The sequence below is a fragment of the Amphiura filiformis genome, chromosome 18 (assembly GCF_039555335.1).
Source record: "Amphiura filiformis chromosome 18, Afil_fr2py, whole genome shotgun sequence".
Lineage (NCBI taxonomy): Eukaryota > Metazoa > Echinodermata > Ophiuroidea > Amphilepidida > Amphiuridae > Amphiura > Amphiura filiformis.
Window position 1 is genome coordinate 4,840,814 of NC_092645.1, and position 23,152 is coordinate 4,863,965.

The 23,152-nt window shown below is 38.8% G+C and overlaps 2 protein-coding genes across 2 annotated transcripts; one reads left to right on the forward strand and one right to left on the reverse strand.

Moving 5' to 3' along the window:
• Nucleotides 1-823: 823 nt before the first annotated feature.
• LOC140139351 (microsomal glutathione S-transferase 1-like) lies at nucleotides 824-4,044 on the reverse strand. The gene is made up of 3 exons (XM_072161129.1): nucleotides 3,834-4,044; nucleotides 2,944-3,032; nucleotides 824-1,924 (listed from the first exon to the last, which is right to left on the reverse strand). Exons 1-3 carry the CDS (start codon nucleotides 3,879-3,881, stop codon nucleotides 1,681-1,683), a joined length of 381 nt encoding a protein of 126 aa, XP_072017230.1. The 5' UTR covers nucleotides 3,882-4,044; the 3' UTR covers nucleotides 824-1,680.
• An 8,721-nt stretch (nucleotides 4,045-12,765) lies between these two features.
• LOC140139774 (uncharacterized) lies at nucleotides 12,766-23,152 on the forward strand. Its single transcript, XM_072161483.1, has 6 exons — nucleotides 12,766-12,963; nucleotides 13,341-13,403; nucleotides 18,171-18,314; nucleotides 19,578-19,727; nucleotides 21,960-22,020; nucleotides 22,350-23,152. The coding sequence occupies exons 1-6, from the start codon at nucleotides 12,781-12,783 to the stop codon at nucleotides 22,580-22,582; spliced, it is 834 nt and encodes a 277-aa protein (XP_072017584.1). The 5' UTR covers nucleotides 12,766-12,780; the 3' UTR covers nucleotides 22,583-23,152.

The window sequence follows — 23,152 nt, forward strand, 5'->3', positions numbered from 1 at the left end:
GACTAATTGTTAACCAGCGTTCTTGAAAATGAGAAGCATGGTGGTTTGCAGACGTAACTTGGTTTGGAAATAATTTCTTCATATTTTTGGTCATCTAGATTAGCTACAAATTTAGGACATGTTACAAAACTATATTTTCTAGAATTTTAGAAGAGTACTTTTAATATTGGCCGGTTATTTTTCACACAGCGACGTTAACTAGGCAATGTACTATTACCTATAACATACACTAAAACACCAAAGTACGCATATTTCCAAACATCTAAATTAGCTAAAAATTTAGGACATGTTACAAAACTATATTTTCTAGAACTTTAGAAGAGTACTTTTAATATTGGCCGGTTATTTTCACACAGCGACGTTAACTAGGCAAATCCCCATACTTTTAACGTAGGCTATTTGTAGAGGTCACGCGTCAATGGTAAGAGCACTGTGTATTGTGTATAGGAAATCGGACAGTAACTGCAGCATGACAACTCCATAGGTTCATCATTGGAGCCCTCCTGATGAGGATGTGTTGTACTCATCGAAATATTGAGGTAAATATCTAAATATATTTGTTTTGAATGACAGACTCTTATTTTGTAACACGGACTACGACGGGGGAGGGGGTTGTTGCACCCCTAATGTTCAATCATAAACATCATAATATATCGTTAGATTTGGTACCAATGGTGGGCCTCATTTTGCACTATTAAATATACATTTAATAGTGCAAAATGTAGATGTTCAAAAACATTGTGGACTTGTGAGCTAATCACACATGGGCAAGTAAAGAAAAGAGACATTGAAAGCATTAAATTTTATGACATTTTAATATATTGTAAGGACAAGGGTATATTTGGAGCACAGTTTGTGCAATGAAAAACAGCACGCTCGTTTTTTAATACATTGTACAATGAAAATTGAGATAATGGCGCCACACTTTGCATAAATTTGCATGTAACCCTTTGCATGGTTTTGTAAACACCCTTGCATCACTTTGTTTTACTTTGAATTATTGAAAGGTTTGCTTGAAACAATGCTGTCATATACAACTTTGACCAAGAAAAAAGGGGTCACAGATCATTGCGATCCGAAAATTTGATTGTATTGTCATTGGTACACTTTGTTTGATATGATCATTTACTAAATTTTCCTAACAAAACATTATATGTGTAATTCTAAACCTGGATAATACCAACAACTATCTCAGTAATAATACTATGTAATATATTTCCAGCTCTTTTTAACACAGATTTTCGTTCTTTTTCTACTTTCTCATCCTTTTCTGCTTTTTTCTGGTAATTTTGATTCTATAAACTCTATATCTGCGTTCAAATTGAGGGTGCTATTTACATACATTTTAAATTTAATTTAGCCAAATAATATAAGTAAGCTGATAAGTTATTCATATTCAAGCAACATTTCATGATAAAAAGTTTTTGAAATTTCCATTGCTATTTGTTACTCCTTTTCTGATGTTTTAATGGCATTATACCAGTGTCTACACCTTGTAAAGATGAAAACATGATTTAAGATAAATAGCGCCATCAGTGTTCACATTTTCTTTAAAATGGCGTAGTTTTACATGCTTTCAAACAGCCGTGTGTACTGAGTAACCCCCACTCCCCCGGAGCAGGATGCTGAGTATGTTGTGACTATTGAAGGGTAGTGTCGCTGATGATCGCAAAACCTGATTTAAAACTGCCCAATCCTCAAGCATTGTACAGACATAGACGCTGTAACACACCATCCTACATACATGGCTGTAAAACGTGTTGGCTGAGGTAACGGAAGTAAGTATGCAATCGTGTGGATGAATCTGGACACTACGAAGATTCGGAAGTGCCAGGTGGCTGCGTAGACTGATGGACCTGTTAAGATGTACAATATGCCAATGATGAGGAAAGGTATGATGTTCTCTAGGTCGTTAAGATGACACCTGCATGGGGGATAAAAACAAACGGATAATTGAGACAACAGAAGCAAATGGATGAATCTGGACATGACGAAGATTCGGAAGTACTAGGTAGCTGTGTAGATTGGTGGTTATTGTTACGACGTACAACATGCCTGTGGTGAGGTATAGGGACAGGGTGCGATGTTCTCCAGATTGTTACTGCTTTAAGAAGCATGCACTTTTTAAATCAGTCTGCTCTTAAGGAAAATGAGGTATCGTTAACAAAATGGGGGTATCTTCAAGTAAATAATAGCAGGTGTTTTTATTTGGGAGCATATCGAAAGGTTTATCTACAAAACGACACTCATATAGTGAGTCTAGCAAATTATCCAAATATAGTCTATATGCATTGTCTCGCTGCACAGCCTGTGTTTACACTCCACGGTTGAGTGCATATATCATCATAAGAGCTGTATGAGCTTCTTGCAGGTGACTAGTGGAAAATACGGCATCTATGATTGGTTTTGTCAAAACCTCGATAGTTTCTTTTATCCGATCAGAAAAGTTTTTATATCAAATGAAAGCTAACACTTACCGCTAAAAACACTTTTTTCATTACGTCAACAGATGACGCAATTCAATGTTTATGTCAAAGTGAATGCGGTAAATCTGAAAACGGTTTATTCACGCACAATTTTTGACCAAGATGTAGGCTTTAAAAGTCAAAACCCCGGTTGATCCTTACAATATTATGCAAATTTTATGTCATTAAATGAAAGAGCACACTTATATTGTCTATACTAGATTCATTGCAATGAGCAATGGCAAATTATCGCAGTTTCAATTGCAAATCTTTTGCAAAAAGTTACTATTTTCGCCTGTTTTGTCATACGGTTGTAAATTCAATGATCAATGGCTTTGCTTAAAGAACGCTTAGATATCGATATGGTATAATATTTTAGATTGTTCAGTCTACTCCCAAAGTAACAAGCAGTATCTGCATGTACTTGACAAAACAGATACTTCTTTTACTTGGAGGAAGAGTATTATAGCCTACCTACCTCCGTATTCTTTCAACAAACGGATCCTTGCGTATATACTTATGATGATCAGGACTGGTATGCTTGCTGTCTTCAAGATTCTCGAAAGCCTACACGGTACCAACAAACAACAAAAATGTTGTCATTATTAATTATGTATCAGTGTCATCTTTGCATGAAGTCCTCTGGACCAGGGGGTGGGTAATTGTGGTGGGCCAAGTACCCTAGGGCTACCAATACATTAAGCATGTTAAAAGGGCATTTCGTGATCCACAGCCTCGTCTTCCCCACGGATCTTCCCACTTTTCTCATTAGATGGGTGGTTTTGTTCTGCGTATTTGACCGGGGTATTTGAATGGAAAATGAGAGCATTTCAAAAGTGACAAATTTGAGCTATTTCACCCCTCAGGGTGATTCCTACCGGCCCGGCTATTCTAATGGGCTCATTATAGCATGACAGATCAATACTCACTCACCATGCTCATCGTATTGATTTCGAGAGAAAAGTGTATGTAAATTTTGTCACTTTCGAAATGCTCTCTTCTTTTTCTTTTTTTTATAATTCAAATAGGTGTAACTTAGAAAACTTAAATCGCATCGTTCCGAATGAGGTACCAAAATATTTAGAACAAAATAATGTTCTTAATCTATATGACTACTTCATTTGTTAAATTATGTTTAGTGTCTTCTATTGTTTTTGTATTGAATAAAGTGTTCGGATACTCTTTGTGTGCAGTATACCGCGTCATACCTGTACTGCGTTACACTTGACATGGCGTTAAACTTGACCAATGGTGTGGTAAAATCGACCAATAGCGAGACAAAGCGTGGTAAATATCCTAGGTTTAAATTAATACATGTATACTTGCTAGAAAATCTAAATTATTCAAAAAATAATTGTTTTTACTAACCTTCCTTGACATACGACTGACGCCCGTTAATAACGACATGGTGAGCATTTTAACACCGCTAATGCAGAATAAGTAAGGTATACACGAAGTACTTCATTGTCGGTTGAAAGAGACCCAGACATCTTGAGATGTTACTCGAACTATGTGCAGGCCATATAGTGTAAAAGAATTTGGAATGAATAATAGACAGACTCGTTTGTATCTTATGTTGTTGATGCATGACTTGTTGCCTTGCCAAATATCGGGTCGGATTTGATTCGTTACCTTAATTTAAGGTGACGACTAACCTTAACTCGTAAGCGCACTTTAGCAAACTCATAGTTCATTGAATTTACAACCGTATGACAACGGGTCGCAACGTTACTGGAAAAAAAAATCGTTGGTGAGTCCAGAATTTGATTTATATATTGTCTATTTTCTACTACTGGATGACTTAAAATATTCATAATCTTATAAAATCCTTAAACCTTGAAAAATAAACTTGAACATTGAAAAACAAAATCCTTAAACCGTGAAAAAACTCCTTGAACATTGAAAAACAAAATCCTTAAACCGTGAAAAAAACATTGAAGAACCTTGAACCTTAAACATTGAAAAACAAAATCCTTAAACCTTGAAAAAACTCCTTGAACATTGAAGAACAAAATCCTTAAACCTTGAAAAAAATACTTGAACATTGAAGAACAGCTTCTTAAACCTTGCTTTCATGAACTAGCTTTACTGTTAAGCGACACCTTAAAACCGAGCTTAACTGCACCTGACTTTGACCCTGGACTAAACGTAATCCGTTATGCCCGTGAAAGATTCTTACATAAGCATGTGAACTTCAGCTTATATAAGCCTTACGGTTTTAATAAATTTGGGCGATGCGCTATGGAACGCCAAATACCGGTTATGGAGTGGCCCAAAATGGTGGTTATGGCCAGATAATGGTAAGCCATTGTTGGCAAGCTGAAAGGGGATGGACAAGATGATTTCTTTCACGCAATTTGATTTTAGTAACACTTTTAATATTACGTAACATGGTAAGTTTAAAAGTGCGAGTTGTTTAGGTGAACTGCCCACTTGTCAATGAATAAATTATTAACAACTTAAGTTGTTTAAGCATCTCGGAAACAACGCCAGATGTTTAAATGTTTTAAGGAACATATTAACAGTACACGTGTTACAAACCGTTTAGGCATCTCACCGTTGGGGCAGACCCTGTTGTGTTAAAAGGATAGACCAGCGCAGTCACCTTCGGAGCCTTATATCGCCCTTATTCAGATGAGCACTCCATTTAAATGCATCTTTGAAGGTGTCTCGGGAAGTATTTCTTGAGCTGCATATTTCCTTGTCTTGGGTAGGCATCAAACAATTCTCTGAGGTCTCTGGACTTAGGACCAGACTGTGGTGAGTTTTGCGTTTCTTTCTTGCATTGGCATTACCATTTCGAATAAACTCAACTGGATCGGTATAACAATTGAAATGGCAGACAAATTTTAAGTGTCGTGTGCCTTTGACATTTAGAATTTGTCTGCCATTTCAATTGTTATACCGATCCAGTTGAGTTTATTCGAAATGCAAATACCAAGTTTAAAGCAAATTCAAGACAGAAATGTAAATACCAAGATCTTGCGAAAATAGGGGATAGTGTAGTCACTACTTCCCAATTGAAATTGGAAGCAGAGGTATCTATAACACATCGCTGACAAAATGCATCGCTGCTCTTGGAGTACCAAGTTGAAAGAGACCTAACATCATGGATGCTGCCTCTAAAACTGCACTCAGAACCAGCTAGGCCTATGTGATGTGGTTATGTCGTCAAAACAAAGCATTCCAACAGATAGACCTGATTCAAAGCCGGGCAACCGTCTCCAATTGAAGATAAAGAAGACGTACCAACACATCATACTCAGACCTAAACATGCTAAATAACATTCCAATTGATAGTAAGACTAGGTTCCTGTGATTGTTCTTAATGACATTGCACACCCCAGTTCCAGCAGTGCAAGCTCTGCCCAGCTGACTCTAGCTCAAGAGTCTGCTGGGTAATATATGGGTATTGACTTGGCTGACATTGGCTGGTTTACGTCACTCATACCAGCTGTTCCTAGCCTGAAAGTAGGATGGAGTGCCCAATCTCTGATGATGATTTAAGTAACTTCTCTGAGGGAAGCGGGACGGTTAATTGGTCCCTTAAAACCGGTAACCTAAAATCCTAAGTCTAGAGACCTCAAAGAATTGTTTGATGCTTAACTTCTGACGAATGCTTGGTGACGCAAAATCGATAATATTATTTCCACCAGACATTCGGCGTAACAATTATCAATTTTGATCCTGTGTGATATACTGGGGTACACAAAAAGGTGGTTTTGTTACATTTTGATGTGTAGCTTGGATTTCAAAACACTGTGCAGCTTGGATTTCAAAACACTGTCTCTTGACATAGCACCCTACTACCATCTTAAGCGGCTGGGTTTCCCACTGGATGTTTTATTATCCTTTGGGTGCTCCATGTGTTTTCCTGCTTATACTAGTTCTTCCTCCTTCTCAGCATCCAGTTGCCTAGGGCTAGGGCTTATTTCTAGTTTTAGTCTTCAGCTTCGTTTGCGTGGTAAGACAGAATACCTGTTTCAGGTACTTCTGTAGGGTAGAGACACCTGAGTCTGGGAAAAATCGAGACTTCACTGATGCCGCTGAGGGGTACATACACACAGATCTCCTCGGCAGGCGACCAGGTGTATCACCATATGATTCAGTATGGGTGGCAACTGGACTAAATGCTGAAACCTTTCCTTTATATCCTTTAGGCATTGAATTAGGTAAATATTTTTCGTCTATTTGATGTCTCACAGCCTGGGGACGGAGCTGTTGAAGAATTCCTCCTGCGTAATCTCTGCGTGTCTTAAAAGCCGACTAAAATTGGACCATGGAATCTTAGGGGCCAGTTGATGTTGGATGGCACCAACAGGATCGGCAGGATCAATAACAGGCTCAACCCTGATACATGGTTAGCCCTGCATCGAGCAGCAGCGATGTAGTACGAGTTCTTGGCGCTCCTTAATATATTCAAGGATATCGGCAGTACTTGATTTAGTGATGGGCGTTTTGGGAACCCCAAACACGGCTGTCAATGCTGCAGTGAAGAAGGCAACGGGATACCACTTCACTTATTGTTTCCCAAGAATAATCATGGAAGGTCACAATTTGATGTTAGAGACTAACGGCGTGAAGCGGGCTGTGGAACATAATGTGGACGGCTCCTCGCCCGGTAGGGTGTCCCATGGAGAGCATGTGGGCCCAGACCGTCAGCTAGCTACTGTTCGAAATAGTAAGGTCATCTTGCGAAAAAGTAAGATCATCAGAGTTGGAACCTGGAATGTGCGAACTCTTAACCAGAGTGGGAAGCTCGAAAATGTTAAGCAAGAGATGACCCGACTTAAAATCAACATACTAGGAATAAATGAAACCAGGTGGACAAATAATGGAGACTTCAAAATCGATGACTTCAAGATGATTTATGCAGGTGGTGACAAGCATGAGAAAGGAGTTGGGCTAATGCTAGATGCAGATATGGCTAAATGTGTGCTGGGCTATTGGACTGTAAGTGAGAGAGTTTTGCTGGTCAAACTACAAGGACAACCTTTCAATATCTCTGTTATTGTAGTATATGCTCCCACAGCAGAGAGCACAGAAGAGGAGATTGATGCTTTTTATGATAAACTGGAGGAAGCAAAGTCTCAGTGCAAATCAGATGAAATACAACTGATCATGGGAGATTTGAATGCAAAGGTGGGGCAAGGACAAGATGGCAAAACAGTAGGCGAGTTTGGACTTGGAGAAAGAAATGAGCGTGGTGATAGATGGGTGCAGTGGTGTGAAGCAAACAACATGGTAATCACAAACACTTGGTTTAAGGAGCACCCCAGAAGAATATATACATGGAAGAGCCCTGGGGATCGCACAAGGAACCAGATAGATTACATAACCATTAATGACAGATTTAGAAGAGCAGTGAAACATGCGAAGACACATCCAGGGGCAGACTGCGGAAGTGATCATATTCCAGTAGTATGCACACTTCGTTGTAAGCTGAGAAAGCTGAAGAGAGCGAAGATCACGAAGAAGTTAGATTTTGAACAGCTGAAGAAACCAGAGATCCGAATGGAGTATTCCATCAAAGTGGAGAACAGGTTTGAGCAACTTACAGACGAAGGAGAAGAGATGACATGGGAATCAATGAGGGATATCTTGGTTGAAACAGCAGAGGAATGCCTGCCAAAGAAGAAGAGAGAAAGTAAAAGCAAGTGGATGACAGAAGAAATTCTATCAATGATGAGAGACAGGCAAAAGATCATGGGCAGGGATTCGAAAGAATATAGAGAGTTGGACAGGCAAATAAAGAAACGTTGCAAGGAGGCCAAAGAGACCTGGCTGAATAGTGAATGTGCCAAAATTGAGAGTCAATTTGGAGAGAATCGGAATGTGTACCAGAGGATAAATGAGATCTCAGGCAGGAAATCAGGCTGTTCAAGCTCTGGGTGCATCAAGGCAAAGAATGGTAATATGCTGGTAGGGAAAGATGATGTAATGAAAAGATGGATTGAATATGCTGGGGAGTTATTTCACGATGTAAGGGATGGTTTGCCAAGCTTTCCCGATTCTATTGAGGGTCCAAAGATATTGCAGTCAGAGGTTCGATCAGCTATAAAAATGATGAGCAGAAATAAGGCTGCTGGGCCAGATGGAATAGTTGTTGAAATGATTGAAGCATTAGAGGATTATGGAATTGAGAAACTGACAAGAGTCATCAACAGAATGTATGATGACGGGATATTTCCGGAAGACCTGAGCAAATCAATCTTTATTGCTCTTCCCAAGAAACCTGGCGCTGTGGATTGTGAACAACACCGTATAATTAGCCTTATGAGCCACGTTACAAAGATAATTCTAAGAATCCTGTTACTCCGTGCAAGAAGTAGAATAAAACCTGAGATTGGTAAAGAGCAGTTCGGCTTTGTAGAAGATGCTGGTACCAGGAATGCGATTTATGTCTTGAGAATGATAACAGAGAGAGCGGTAGAGATGCAGAAGGATGTTTTCATGTGTTTCATTGACTACTCAAAAGCCTTTGACAAGGTGAGACATGATCAGCTTTTTGAAGATCTTGGCAGGCTAGACCTGCATGGAAAGGATCTGCGACTGTTGCAGAACCTTTATTGGAACCAAACAGCGTGCATAAGGGTGGATGGAGATTGTAGTGAATATACAAGCATTAAGAGAGGAGTCAGACAGGGATGTGTGATGTCACCAGATCTCTTTAATTATTACAGTGAACTGATTCTAAGGGAACTAGAAAAGGAAAATGGTCTCTCAGTATAGGTGGACATAACATCACGAACATAAGATATGCAGATGACACTGTCCTGAGTCTGAGGAGGATCTGCAAAGGCTTCTTGATGTGGTGGTTCAGGAAAGTGAGAGGAAAGGTTTATCTTTAAATTGCAAGAAGACAGAATGTATGATGGTATCAAAGACTGAAAGCCCAACATGCATATTGAAGGTGAAAGATCAAAGAATTAAGCAAGTTTCCTCCTTCAACTACCTTGGCAGTCTAATCACAGAAGATGCCAGATGTATTAAGGAGATTAAGAGAAGGATTGCACTGGCTAAGTCTGCGTTCTCAAAGTTAGACAAGATCCTAAAACACAGTGCCCTCGGTATGGAGACCAGAATTCGGGTACTCAACTGCTATGTCGTCCCTGTATTAATGTATGGAAGTGAAGCATGGTCAATAACAACAGACATTAAAAGAAGATTGGAGAGCTGCGAGATGTGGTTCCTTAGAAGAATGATGAAGATCCCGTGGACTGATAAAGTGTCTAATGACGATGTCCTAAGAAGAGCAAATGTGAACAGGAAGCTGTTACGTGAAATCATAGTTAAGCAGCTCAAATTCCTTGGTCATATCCTCAGAAAGGATGGTTTCGAGAACCTAGTATTGACAGGAACAATAGAAGGAACAAGGAGCAGAGGCAGGAAGAGAGTGATGTGGTTATCAAATCTGAAAGACTGGCTAAAAGAAAGGGAGCTGAACATAAAGCGACAGAGCTTCTGGAGATGGCTTATAACAGAGAATTGTGGCATGACATGATCGCCAACGTCTTAGGATATGGCACCTAGAGAGAGAGAGAGAGTCTCTTGAATATTCCTTCACTTAGAAGATTCAATTAGGTCTTAAACTGAGGCTAATTTATTCTAGATTACTCATGTTTTGATCCTGTTTAAAAATATTTTAAAATCATTTTCTTATGGCGTTTGGCATAAAATGTGCCAAGGGTGGCTGAGGATTAGTAGGGGGAGGGATTCATATCGCAAATTTGATTTAAAATCCCCTGAATTTGAATCTATTAAAAAATGTCTAAATGGACTCCCAGACATCTAAACCAACTAAATAAATACAGAAGTTCATTTAAAAGACAAATACTTGCTCAGAATGATTGTAACTGTGGAAAAAAGAGGTGGAGTTACATTCTATCTACTTTGTGATTGTTTTTGCCTGCACTCTCTCATTTTTAATCGATTTCCATAAAAAAAGGTGCTCAGGAGGATGAACCACTTCAAATGAGATGTGCAGGAAAAATGTTTGAACCATTTATTTTTTTTACTATGTAACACAAAGGTACCCCAGGTTGTGACACAGGACCTTTTACGTCATCAAACATTCGTTAGAAGTTAAACATTACTAGAAATAGCATGAATAGAAAGGGAATAGATTAAATTCACGTGACAAATGTATTTCTGAATATTTCCTTAGCTTCCTTTAAAAGGCACGCACCATTTAGATATCAAGGGTGGGGCTGGGTAGTTAGTGTTACTTTAATCGTAAATGCTCTGTTTTCAATCATTTGCTTTTCAAACAAATTTCAATATAAGTCCAAATTTTTACCATTTTTACGTTTTGGTATAGCACATAAATTCTACGTGCCGCGAAAATAGCATTAACCCCATGAGAACTACCTGCCGATTGGCCAAAAAGAAATTTTCATTATCAATTGGACCAATCAGCAACATTGTTAGAATAATTTCACCGCACCAAAAAATTGGGGTGAATTATTTTCAAAGCTGCATTCTGATTGGTGATTAAAGTGAAGATATCATGTAATTGACCAATCGGTGGCAGTGGGTTAACACATGGTGAGTTTTTCGTGTGTAGCGGAGGAGCAAATGTTTTATTTGCTCAGATAGAGAGACAATTTTTTTCTCAAAAGCTACCCAGTTCGCCCCTTGATATCTAATGGTGCGATCCATAAACATGAGAAATATCAATGTGCGAGAAATCAGACTGTTTGAGGTGATCTCTGACCCACTATTAAAAGTCATTGTTATTACGAATTCTATTTTTAGTTTATTATTAGCATCCGACTTGACATATAGAATTGGGTTGCACTTCCCTTCCGCAATCACTCTGGTTATAGACCAACCTACATGTATGTGTCTGGCTCTATCGTCTGCATTTCAGTTTGTCGGTTCAAGCACTTATGTAATAGACCTAGCACTAACAGACCCAGGTAAGTGCTTCCATTAAACATTGCATGGCTTGATTTGTTTTAGACCCCGGGGGTGCACTTGACTTTGGAAGTGACGGGGATGTGCGGACAGCAGTTCGAAACTTGGGGTCTTTCGGTTAGAGCCTAGAGACCAAAAAAAGGGGGTCTTTCGGTGAGAAGGCCCTCCAAAAGGGGTCTTTCCGTGAGAAGGCCCTCAAAAAGGGGGTCTTTCCGTGAGACTAGGGAAAATCTTACCAAAAAAGGGGGGTCTCCTGTGAGACTGGATACAATTTTGGGCCAAAATATAAATGTTGATACAAAATTTACAGAAGTCATCAAAATATGAACTTTGTTGAAAAATGTGAAGAAAAATAATTTTAAAAAAACGGGGTCATTTGGTGAGATAATATCAGAAATTTGTCAAATTTTCTTGAAAAATGATGGTCTTTTGGTGACAGGAAAACAAAAAAAAGGGGGTCATTGGGTGAGAGGGGCCGGAGTTCAGTCAAACAAAAAGGAGGTCTTTCGGTGGAGGCTGCATGGCGTCTATAGAATGAGAACACAAATATGGAAGCTTACACTATGACAATCTCTGGGACTCAGTTCCTTAATCCCAATATGCTTCTACACTAAAAAAACCTCATGGATTGTTACAATGCTCTCAAATGATCTTAAAATACAATCTCTGGAACACAGTTCCTTAACCCCCAATATGTTTCTACACTCAAAGAATGACCTTTGGGTATGTTGGGTACAAAACTCATGTTCCACAACCCCTTAGGTCAAAGTTGGTTGATTCTGGCAACCGCATTGTTGAGAAACCAGCATCCTCTGCGAAACAGAAGGTCGTCAAAACATTGAAAAGAAACCTGCTAGGTTCAATCATAGTCTTATGGTTTCCGGACTGGCCCACACAAATCCCAAAGCGGAACACAAACATAGTTATATGACATGGTAGACCTATATGAGAAGAGCCAATGCAGTCAATCATTGAAGTATAAACTAAACATTAGTTTGTGAGTAACGAATACTAGTCACTATGGACCACAATAGCCTCATCCAAGTGGCATAGTTTAATAACCTCAATTAAACACTCATAGTGCAAAATTTGACCTCAAGTTGAAGAGTATGAGTTTTTGTACCCAAATTTTCTCAGGTCATTCAATAAATGTACAAATGTATAGGGGTTAAAGAACTGTTCCCTGATAGATGAACATGTTGTAGATCCTAGTGAGTATACCTTATAAAAATTGATATCTTGATTTTACAGCCTTTGTATACCCGCGACGGTGTCTTCACAGACACACGAAACCCTACAAAGTGCTTATCCATCATAAACCTCGTACGGTACTGACAATAGAGCTTTCAACGTGCGGAGAATATGGATGGAAAGGGTGCCTGTTCAAACTGTCTATATGATGCCTCCACAACAACAGGCAGGTGTATCGCAAATCGGTGGGAGATTGGTCCCTGGAGTCAAATGTCTTTCTATTTCGATTCTTGTCATCGGTGTTATAATAGCAGGTTTGGGAATAATTTGTATTGTTTTGAGGACACATATGTCATATGTTGCGAACCCGGTGTGGAGTGGATTACTGGTAAGCAGCATAAGTAAATATTTTGGTCTGCTTTGTTTTCTTTTCTTGTTTTCTAAACGACATAAATTAGGTCAGTGACCATGTGACGTTTTAACTTAAGATGTTTTCCCTAATGTTCAAACTAAAATAATCGATGCTGCAAATACATATTGTTTTATTACAACTAATGCACTTGAAGTATATGATGGATAATCAAACTCGTACAAATGCAATCGTTAAAATAATTGAACGCGGCATGTGTCTCGAGCCAAAGGGCTCTTGACATATATGTAATAACTCCATGGCCCAGGAGATTATCTTGACAAATGCACATCAGTTAATTATCCGTATCATATTGGTATGTTTGATGGATTCGAAATTCCGCTTCTTATTTTCAGTTTCTGGTTATAACCGGAGCAATTGGACTGTTTGTACACCAGCAAAGAGACAATCAAAAAATAGTAAGTACTTGATATCCGGCTTGATCTACCAATGATTTTGGTTTCCAACATTTGAGTTATATGCTGTTAAGGGATCTAGAATGAGCGTTTATGGCGTTTCGACAGTATTCTTTGTGTGACACGAGAGCACCTCAGACGTATCGAATTGCATTCTGAATACGAAGCACGTCTTTCTGATATCAAATAATTTTCATTTTTGAAATTCACGATACAATACAAATTTTAAGACAAATTATTAAAATTTGATATTTTTCAAATTTTTGATATATAACAGTCCTCGAAATAAATTTTATAAATCTAATGATATTTTCTTAAAGTGTATGTAGCTGGGAGGAAAAGCCGACGATCAATTGAAAATGTTGACCTTTTATATTGAAGATATGGATTTTTTTTCCCCAAAAGACCTTTTTTTGTGTGTTTTGGGGAAAAAAATCCATATCTTCAATACGAAAGGACAAAATTTTCAATTGATCGTCGGCTTTTCATCCCACCTACATACACTTTAAATATAAATCATCAGATTTATAAAGTTTACTTCAAGTACTGTTAAATATCAAAAATATCAATTTTAATGATTTGCCATAAAATGTGTATTACATTGCGAATTTCAAAAATCAAAATTATTTGATATCAGAAGGACATTCTTCGTATTCAGAATGCAATTCGATATGTCTGGTGCGCTCTAATGTCCCACAATAAATACTGTCCAAACGTTCATACCCCTTCCCTTAATGTACCATATAAGACAGTTTTATATCGCACTTGAGACACTAGGCAGCTTCGTCGGAATCGGGATGTAAACCTTTAGTTTCTTTAGTTGGTGTCTATCACATAATACGTTCTAAACATCTCAAAAAAAGTAACTAATCCCCCTTAAATAATGGCCATTATTAAAAAACGGGCTATTGTATTACAAATCTATGAAATGTGGTTTTTTTTAAATTTATTTCTGCGTATTTTGACGCCTCATTTGATATGATAGCTCAGAAAACAATAAAACATTTAATGTAGTGGGGTCCAGATTTGAAAGTTGCACTTATACAACAATACAAAAGCGCGCAAAATTATGCAATTTTGTACACTATGTTGGTCCAAAACATGGTGTTTTTCGGCTAAAATGGAAGATGCACACTGCATAGGCCAATGTTGGGGGCCCCCGAAATTTGGGGGCCCTGGGCCCGAGCCCATCTGGCCCTATGGTAAATCCATAATGGTAAACTGTCGTATGACGTAAAATGCAGTTTTGAGAAAATCGCATTTAATTTTTTTTTTGAAAACCCATATCTCATTAACTAATTACATTTAGGTCTCAAAACTTTGCGAATATATAAAGTTTCATCATTTTGCCCAAAAATCGTCATACGACAGTATGTCAAAACAATAATATAAGCAGAATAGTGGAAACAACCTAGCAGCACTCACATTGGGGATCGATGCCTAAACTCCTCAAAAAAGTTTGGAAACTTTAAAAAACGGCTGTATATCAGAGATTTTTGAAAGCTATCTACACATTGTTTCATATCAGTGAAAACATTGTTCTTTCCTGTTAACAATGACACCTCATTTGTGACGATAAATTATTCCACGGCTGAGTAACTTTCTTTGAAAGACAGAGAGGTCGCAAAGAATATGTGCCAAACTGACCATTGTCTGCGCTCATCTTATTGCTTTAAATGAATGAGTGGGTTAAGGCCTGTAGCTGTTAATGTGACACTCTCCGTCGAGATTTTCGATAAATTCATTAATTTCTCAAAAAGTAAAAATAGCAGTTTAACAAATAATAGTTCAAATGAAAGCCATTATTGGGGGCATAATTATCGTATCATTAAAATAGGTCTGACACCAATTAAAACATGTGTTTTGATGTCCCAAGTTCATAGTAAAATATGCTCACGCTCTTTTTTACAGATGGCCTGGAATTTCATATTTCGGTTGCAGCGATTGCCCAAAAATAGGTGGTATGCTTATGAAAAGCGTTTCCGCTTGGAATGTAGATAGTTATTGTTGCTATTACTCTTCGCGATTTTAATTTATGCCCTCTTTAGCCGACAATTTTCAATGCATTTTACACAATAGATACGTCGCTTGCATAAATACCGCTATTTTTAACAGTATCGTTTTTGTTAACCAACATAACATCAAAAAGAGTTCTCAAGACTTTGATGAGACCATAGATACCAAATCGGACTACATGTGATGAACATATTTTACACTAGAATCAAAAGAACCAGCGTAGGCCCTCTCAAAATGTACTTTTTTAAAATATCGCGTTGTGATAAAAATGACTGCCTTTTCCTTGTTTTTTATAACAAGGAAAAGCTTTACTTACCTCAAACTTCAAACGTAGTGCTGTCTCAGTGTCCGTTACTGGTTAGTATTATTCCGATTAAGCGATTTTCATGATTTAGGCCTACTTAGCCTACATTTGAGCAACTATTTGCCCACACCGTGTACGAATATATTCCACATATGGCGCTGCATTCAGTATCACGCTAACGACAAGGTTATACTAAGATGTGTACGACTTTCTGACACTATATTCACGGTTGTTCTAATGGCTACTCAAACTTATGACAAATTTGGCTGGTTTGCGTTGTTCAATACCATTTCACCTAGTCTTGGTACCAGCCGGTTTGTGCTCCTCCGTCACTAACGGTGACGGAGGAGCACAAACCGGCTGGTACCGAGACTATTTCACCCTGATGTGACAGTGACGTCACATCCGGGGTCACGTCAGTAAAAAGCTGGTTTCCACAGAGGAGTAAGATATCTTACTCCTCTGTGCTGGTTTCATACTACCATGCCGGTTGCAATGAGCGGCGTGGCGCACGCGCATTGCAGACAAACGGACACAATCAAGACTTGTCATTGGTTGAAACGCTCTGCCGCTTGCCGGGTGTTCGTGATCGCGCGCCATTATCGTGATGATCGGGGATTCCTTTTTGTGATGAAGGCACCAGCCGAAATGTCCGTTTTCCAGAATGCAATGAACATAACTCTGTACTCCCCCGGGGAGATGATGTATTTTGCGACACTCATGGCGGGAAAGAGATATGAAACGATGCGATGCGAGTGCAAGCGCCGCTCAGACTGTGAAGGTTTCTGGATACCGAATATGGGTTTAGATTAGGCCTATATCATGTCCTCTAGGCCATATAATTTATTTTTGGAAAGGAAAGTCTAATCTCGGAGCCTATTCAATTGAGAAGGGACTGGATTTTATCATAATAATATAAAAATTAATACTTAATGCCTCGCGATTTTTTTGATATCCAGCCATAGTATTTTAATTGATTAAACTGAACATAAACCTATATCTTTACTGGCTTCATGCACTAATTTGCAGACCCGCCCGGCCTTCTACATGTAGTGAGTACCACATTAGATTGTGTTTAATAAGCGCTGCCTCCTCGAAATTTCTTATGCCATCAGCTTTGATGATTAAATATTATCTACAACTCGGCACCTGTGTTCAAGGCCTTTCTTTTATCTATTGACCTCAAAAGAAAGAATGATCAGAATGCCGTCCCTGACCCCTTTCCACACATTAATAATGAGTCGGTAAGGGAACGTGCTACCGTTATACTTCAATGAGTACGTATGGCTACTACGCAGTTCAATGGCCTTATTGTGATCTGGCGGGAGTTTTAAAAGCACGGTCCCTGACTGCGTGGGCATATTTCCGGACAAGGAACAATAGAGACCAATTGCCTGGCAATGACGTCACATGTAATCCCAGTCTATAGTGTGATTAGAACGTTATAGGCTGGTGGTCACTTATAGTACGATCAGTACGAAAAGTCCAATGCGATTATTAATGTATTTTCTAAAATTAAAAGAACCACTTTTTAGCGGGAATTTTTGTAAGTTACACAGCTGAAGTTGTGAAAGGGTTGAAAGACTACAATATTACGGCTTAAACAAGAATTTCTTTGTTTGGTCGTTATTCCTATAGACTCATCCCTTAATGCATGAATAAAAGAATGAATGAAACGTTGTTTGCAGTATTATCGTTTTGAATGAAAAATGCTTGGATGGGATTGACAGTTATACAGGGGGATCAACAAAAGTCAATCCCTCTTGCTGGTCACTTCTTTATGGTGGTCATTGCAAAAAGTTCTAATCAACCATGGTTCGATTATCAGATCTGGATAAGGTTCGAGCTATTGGTCAGCTTGAGGCTGGTATATCTCAGAATCAAGTTAAAAACCAAGTTTCGTCAGACCGGAGATGTCAAAGACAAACCTAAAAGTGACCTCCCAAGAAAAGCAATGGCTGCAGAAGACCGGTACGTCAGGCTGGCAGCACTTCGAACCCGCTTTTAATGAAACATTGTGATGCTCCTTACTCATGCTTACTGATGCAGATGGCGCAGACAATGACAGATTTGGCACATATTGTTTGATACCTCCTTGTCTTTCAAAGACAGTTACTCAACCATGGAATAAGTTATGGTCACAAATTTGGTGTAATTTTTGACAGGAAAGAACACTGTTTGTATTGATATGAAACAATATGGAAATAGATTTCAAATATTTCTGATATATAACCGTTTTGGAAAGTTTCCAAACTTTTTTTGAAGAGTTTATATCGGCTGGATTAGCGACCCGTCTTGTCATTCAGCCTTCGTGGTCTAGTGGTTATGACATTTGCATAGGACACAGGAGGTCCCCGGTTTGAATCCGGGCGATTTACGTTCCTCGTGGGTTTCTCTATTCTTGTTCTATATAATTGCAAGTGTATCGAATACTATATTTTTTGTTTCAGAGGATTGCGTTCTTAGTGATGTGCATCATTTCTTCAGTGTGTGCCTTCCAACTCATGTGGACTGTATGGGGTGGGGCGTTGTTAGAGTGGTTAGGCTGTATACCGTCCCGTACTCTTTATGATGCACCTTGCATTAGCCCAACTGTAAGTGGAATAATTTTACCTTGTTTATTTGAAACACACACAAAACCCCATCCACATTCCCACATCACACCCGCCGACACCCCCACATAAACACCATACCTGAACCACCCCACCCCACACACACACACACCCCACGCCCACCCCCACATACACCAAATATAAAAAGAAGAATTACTTAAAAACAATTTTAAGTTTAGTTAAATGTTCAATGCCTGTTCTGAAAATTTATTTAAACTTATTAGAAATGTAAGCATAAAGCACTAATAAAAAAATAGCCTTTTTTACATACTTCTAAAACAAATCCAATATAAAATAAATGATGTTGACATACCTCAATGACGTTTCGTGCTGTAACACAGCACTTTCTCAGATTGAATGACCAGCTTTGACCTTAGACGTATGTTGCTTCCTGTTGGTAGCTGACGTAGGTGGCGCTGTTAGTAACTGCTTGCTCGGTTTCTGAACAGATTTAAATGCCCACTTCGGGTATCCACAGCGTGACAGAGTTTCCTTTATTCTAGTTTCCTCCAGCTCTCTATCTTTCTCCTCGGTGACAACTTTAATTTTCCTGTCCAAATTAAAGTGTCCGGATTACACGGAGTTTGTGTTGTAGGGGGTGGTGCGATTGGAAATGCAGATATTGTTCTGTATGTGTCGCTTTTCTGTAAAACTAAGAGTTTGATTGAACCGTTGGGTTTTTTGACTATTAGTGTATCCAAGAAAGGAATTTGCTTATTTTCAGACGTCTAAGGTCATAGGTCAAAGACGTCTAAGGTCAAAGCTGGTCATTCGATTTGAGAAAGTGATGTGTTACGTCAGCACGAAACGTCATTGAGGTATGTCAACATCACCTATTTTATATTGGATTTGTTTTAAAACTATGTAAATAATTTCAATGGACAATCCTGATGAATCTATTTGCGGAAAAAATAGAACTTTTTATTCTGGCTGAGTTTTTTTTTAGCCTTGTCCCATCAGGACCCAAGTGTGGCAGCTTCTAAGTCGGAGGGGGTAGCGTGGGTCATTCGATTGGGGACCACCAAGCTCCTGATTGGTGGGGTGGAGCACCGCTCGAATGTTTGTTGTTGCAATTTTTAATCATATCGAGGGTTGACAGCCAGAAAGTTAAGCCACAAAGGAATCCTTTGTGAGTTACAGCTTTCTGGTTCTGAACCTTCAATATTATTCGTTTAAAAGGGGGGGGGGGGTGTACGCTACGCCACAGGTCCAAGTTATAACTTCATTTCCTTACTTTTATTTCAGTGGACTCGAGTACTCTTTGGAGTCATCATTGGGTTTTTGGCATTGGCCGCGTTTGTACTCTGTATTGTTTCGTGTTCTGTGACTATATATGGGACATGCAAGTGCTGTTACGAATGCTGTGGTGGTGCTGCAACAGGCTCCCCTGCAATGGTATGGTATTTTCTTTATATATTCGATTTGTATAGCGTTCAAATATAGTGAATTCCCCGAGTACAGGCCGATGGGAGCAACTTTAAATGTGACCTGACCTTTGAACTCGGATGACCTTTGCGGTTTCCTCAAGTGTTGGGGATCATTATCTCCCGAGTTACAGGCCGATCAGAGCAACTATAAATTTGACCTGACCTTTGACCTCGGAAGACCTTTGCGGTTTGATACTCCCCGAGTGTCAGGGATCACTCGGGCCGATCGGAGCAACTTTATATTTGACCTGACGTATGACCTCGAATGACCTTTGCGGTGTTGTCAAGTGTCGGGGATCATTTTCCTCGAGTTACAGGCCTAGCGAAGCAACTTTAATTTTGACTTGCCCTTTGTGGTTTCATACTCCCCAAGTGTCCCCGAGTTGATCGGAGTAACTTATAAAACAATGTCACAATTAAGAATATAATTTTGCAATGAATGCATCATGTAAAATAGTAATTTCTCTCAGTATATTAGATCTGAGAAGTCATGTCATGGAATTGTATGTCTATGGCCAGTGAAAATACTTGTGTATACTTTGATAGTAATTTGAAATCTGAAAGTCATGTCATGGAATTGTATATCTAATGTCTATGGCCAGTGAAAATACTTAAGTGTGAATAGTAACTTGATAGGGATAAACAAAATACTACTGCAGTTGAACAATGAAGTAAGTCCTGCATTATTGTTTTATGCACAGTTTACATGGAGACTCTATTGCTGGAAATTTATTTCCAGCAAGGGAAAGTCCTCGTGTATATTGGTAATTTTGCCAGGCAATACCCCTGGACCTCTGACCTTTCATAGTTTCCTCAAAATAGAACCGGGGCTATTTTTCAAGACAGTACTACACTCTCCTGAGAGTTTCTCTGGAATGTTGATGGCTTTTACACACTTTTGTTATGTATTTACCTGGTTATGGTTTTATAGGTCACATAGGGGGGCCCCAGATATAGTTGATTGAGGTCACAATTGCTGGACTCTATGTCCCCATGTAAATTGCATCGCCAGGGCAAGTCATCCATCAAAATAAAATTTATGGTTATTATGTAGGCAAGGGTAAAGTCTCCATGTAAATAGCGCTTTAGTTTCACTCCCCTGACCTTATAACCCACTTAGCCATATTTCTGCCAACTCACTCCCCTGACCATAACCCACTTAATTTCTGCCAACCCACTTGAGAGTAAAGACAGATATACAGACAGAAAGCTCCTCGTTGAATAGTGGTTAGATATGTGAATCACGCCAATTCCTCCATACTACAGCCATTTTTGTAATAGCGCAGGTCGTCAACACTTATAATTCGAGACTGAATTAAAAAAGACTTCTTGCTTGCGTATATCAAAAATGCCGTTCTGCGCAGGTCAGCAACCAATCACGCCGCGCCTTTCCCCTGAGGTCAGAACGGTCAGATGCAAACTAGTCTTTTTAATTTGGTTTTAGATATAGATTTTTAGAACCTAAACGGCACCGGGATGTATTAGATTGAGACAGTCAGGGGTGAATACCTTAGCCATACTACTAAACTGACAAACACTGACAAATGATATGTACTTAATGTGTATGTAGCTGGGAGGAAAAGTCGTCCATCATTATCAAAAATTTGGCCATTCGTATTTAAGATATACATTTCCCCCCAAAAGATCTGAGGTTCGCTAGTCCGAAATAAGGTTTGCTAGTTCGAAAAATAATACGGGTTTGCTATTCCGAATGTTAGAGTTAGTGTGGGCCGACCAGTAAACTTTTGGACCAAAGACCCTTTAAACAGTAGCGAAACTTAGGACTAGAGCGGATATTTTTAGTTATAGATTGGTGTAATTTATAACATTTGAGTCAATCCTAGGAGCAAATCAGCTGTTTATGGTTTCATCAGGCTCTATTATAACAGGCCAGTTAGAGTAGCTAGCTGTTGTGAATTGGTCAAATCGTGGTAATCTGTGAATAGTAATGATCACTGGTGAAAGTTGTGAAGAGTGTCGAAACGAAACCTCTTCATAAACGACACATATCTCAAGAACCACAATATATTACGCAATTTTTGAAGTGCATGTTTTGCATTCCGTACCCATTCAAATCTTCAAGGTGTAACTTTTCTTTAATCCCCTAATCCAGACAATGAAAGTTGATTTTTTGTTTGGACTTGAACGACCATGGCTACTCTGACACGCCTTATTCGTTGTGTTTTCTTTGATTCCAAAGGTGCAATACTCCACAAACTCTGGTGTTGTAGTAGTACCAGTCGATGGCCAAGGAATGCAAGGTAGGCTTGTATTTCATATAAACTACTCACCCAAGGAAAGTCCGCACTTATGTAACCCACCTTACACCAAAACCTGGTCGTGTTAAGACAATTTGATTGGTAAGGTCGTGTGCAAAATCTTGTTAGCTCCAGTTTGATACCAAATTTGCTACCAAACACTCTATAAAATGGACAAAGCATGATACCAGCCTTTTGACTTCTATTCCACTTTATAAGCAACAAAGCGGAAGAATTTACAACATCTCAATTGGCTTTCCAGTAATATCTTCCTTTTTCTTTTCGTTTTTTTTTTCTTTAGCATTGAAAATATTTTTTCTTGTATCCTTCAGTCATGTCAACTCCTCAGATAATACCACCAGCCTCACAGCAGACGATCTCAGTATCCCAGAATGCTCCACCGTCAAATATGGCTTCCTCCACAGTTGCCCCGGTGTCATCCACTATGTCGCCATCAATAACGAATGAGCAACAAACATCAGAAAAACAAGGACTGATTGAGATCGAAAATACTCTGGATGATAAACCAGCTGATGAACGACAGAATTGGGAAACATTTTCATAAATCTAAATAGTGTTGGCATGTAACATGGGGCTTAATTGGTAATAAGATTAACGCCCACAGTCGGCAAAAGTTTACTAACAAGCTTCACACAATATACATGCTCAATTGGTAGACGACTATGGATTTCATCTAGGCTCTAATATAATGATAATTATGATATATATAGCTCATACAAAGATTCGTGACATTTGATTTGCCAAATCGGTTGATATTTTTTGTGCCATTTTTAGCGTCAGCTGCTATTGCACTTCGTTTTATTTGGCAAAAGTTTGTAAATTGTTTTTATAAATTAATACCGTATTTTTCTGGAACATATGAGTAATAAGTTGCCTTATTTTTAAAGGTTATATACACGTTTCCAGGTATTTGTACATCGGCCTTAACAATACCAATCACCAATTAAAGCCCTCAATTGTTCTCGAATTCTACTTTTTTGCATGATTTAAACGCCCAATGGTGTTCTAAAATACCTGCATGTGATTAGACTAAGCCTTAAGTGCTTTAAGTACAGTTAAAGTTTTATAATAAACCCGGGGTTCCCCGGTTTCATTCACCATGTACAAGGATCGA

Coding starts and splice junctions, on each gene's coding strand:
- LOC140139351 (XM_072161129.1), bottom strand. CDS start 3,881: ATGCTCACCATGTCGTTATTAACGGGCGTCAGTCGTATGTCAAGGAAG. Junction 3,033..3,833: donor TCAGTCGTATGTCAAGGAAG/GTTAGTAAAAAC, acceptor GGTACCGTGTAG/GCTTTCGAGAATCTTGAAGA. Junction 1,925..2,943: donor TTTGTTGAAAGAATACGGAG/GTAGGTAGGCTA, acceptor TCCCCCATGCAG/GTGTCATCTTAACGACCTAG.
- LOC140139774 (XM_072161483.1), top strand. CDS start 12,781: ATGATGCCTCCACAACAACAGGCAGGTGTATCGCAAATCGGTGGGAGA. Junction 19,728..21,959: donor CAACAGGCTCCCCTGCAATG/GTATGGTATTTT, acceptor TTGATTCCAAAG/GTGCAATACTCCACAAACTC. Junction 22,021..22,349: donor CGATGGCCAAGGAATGCAAG/GTAGGCTTGTAT, acceptor TGTATCCTTCAG/TCATGTCAACTCCTCAGATA.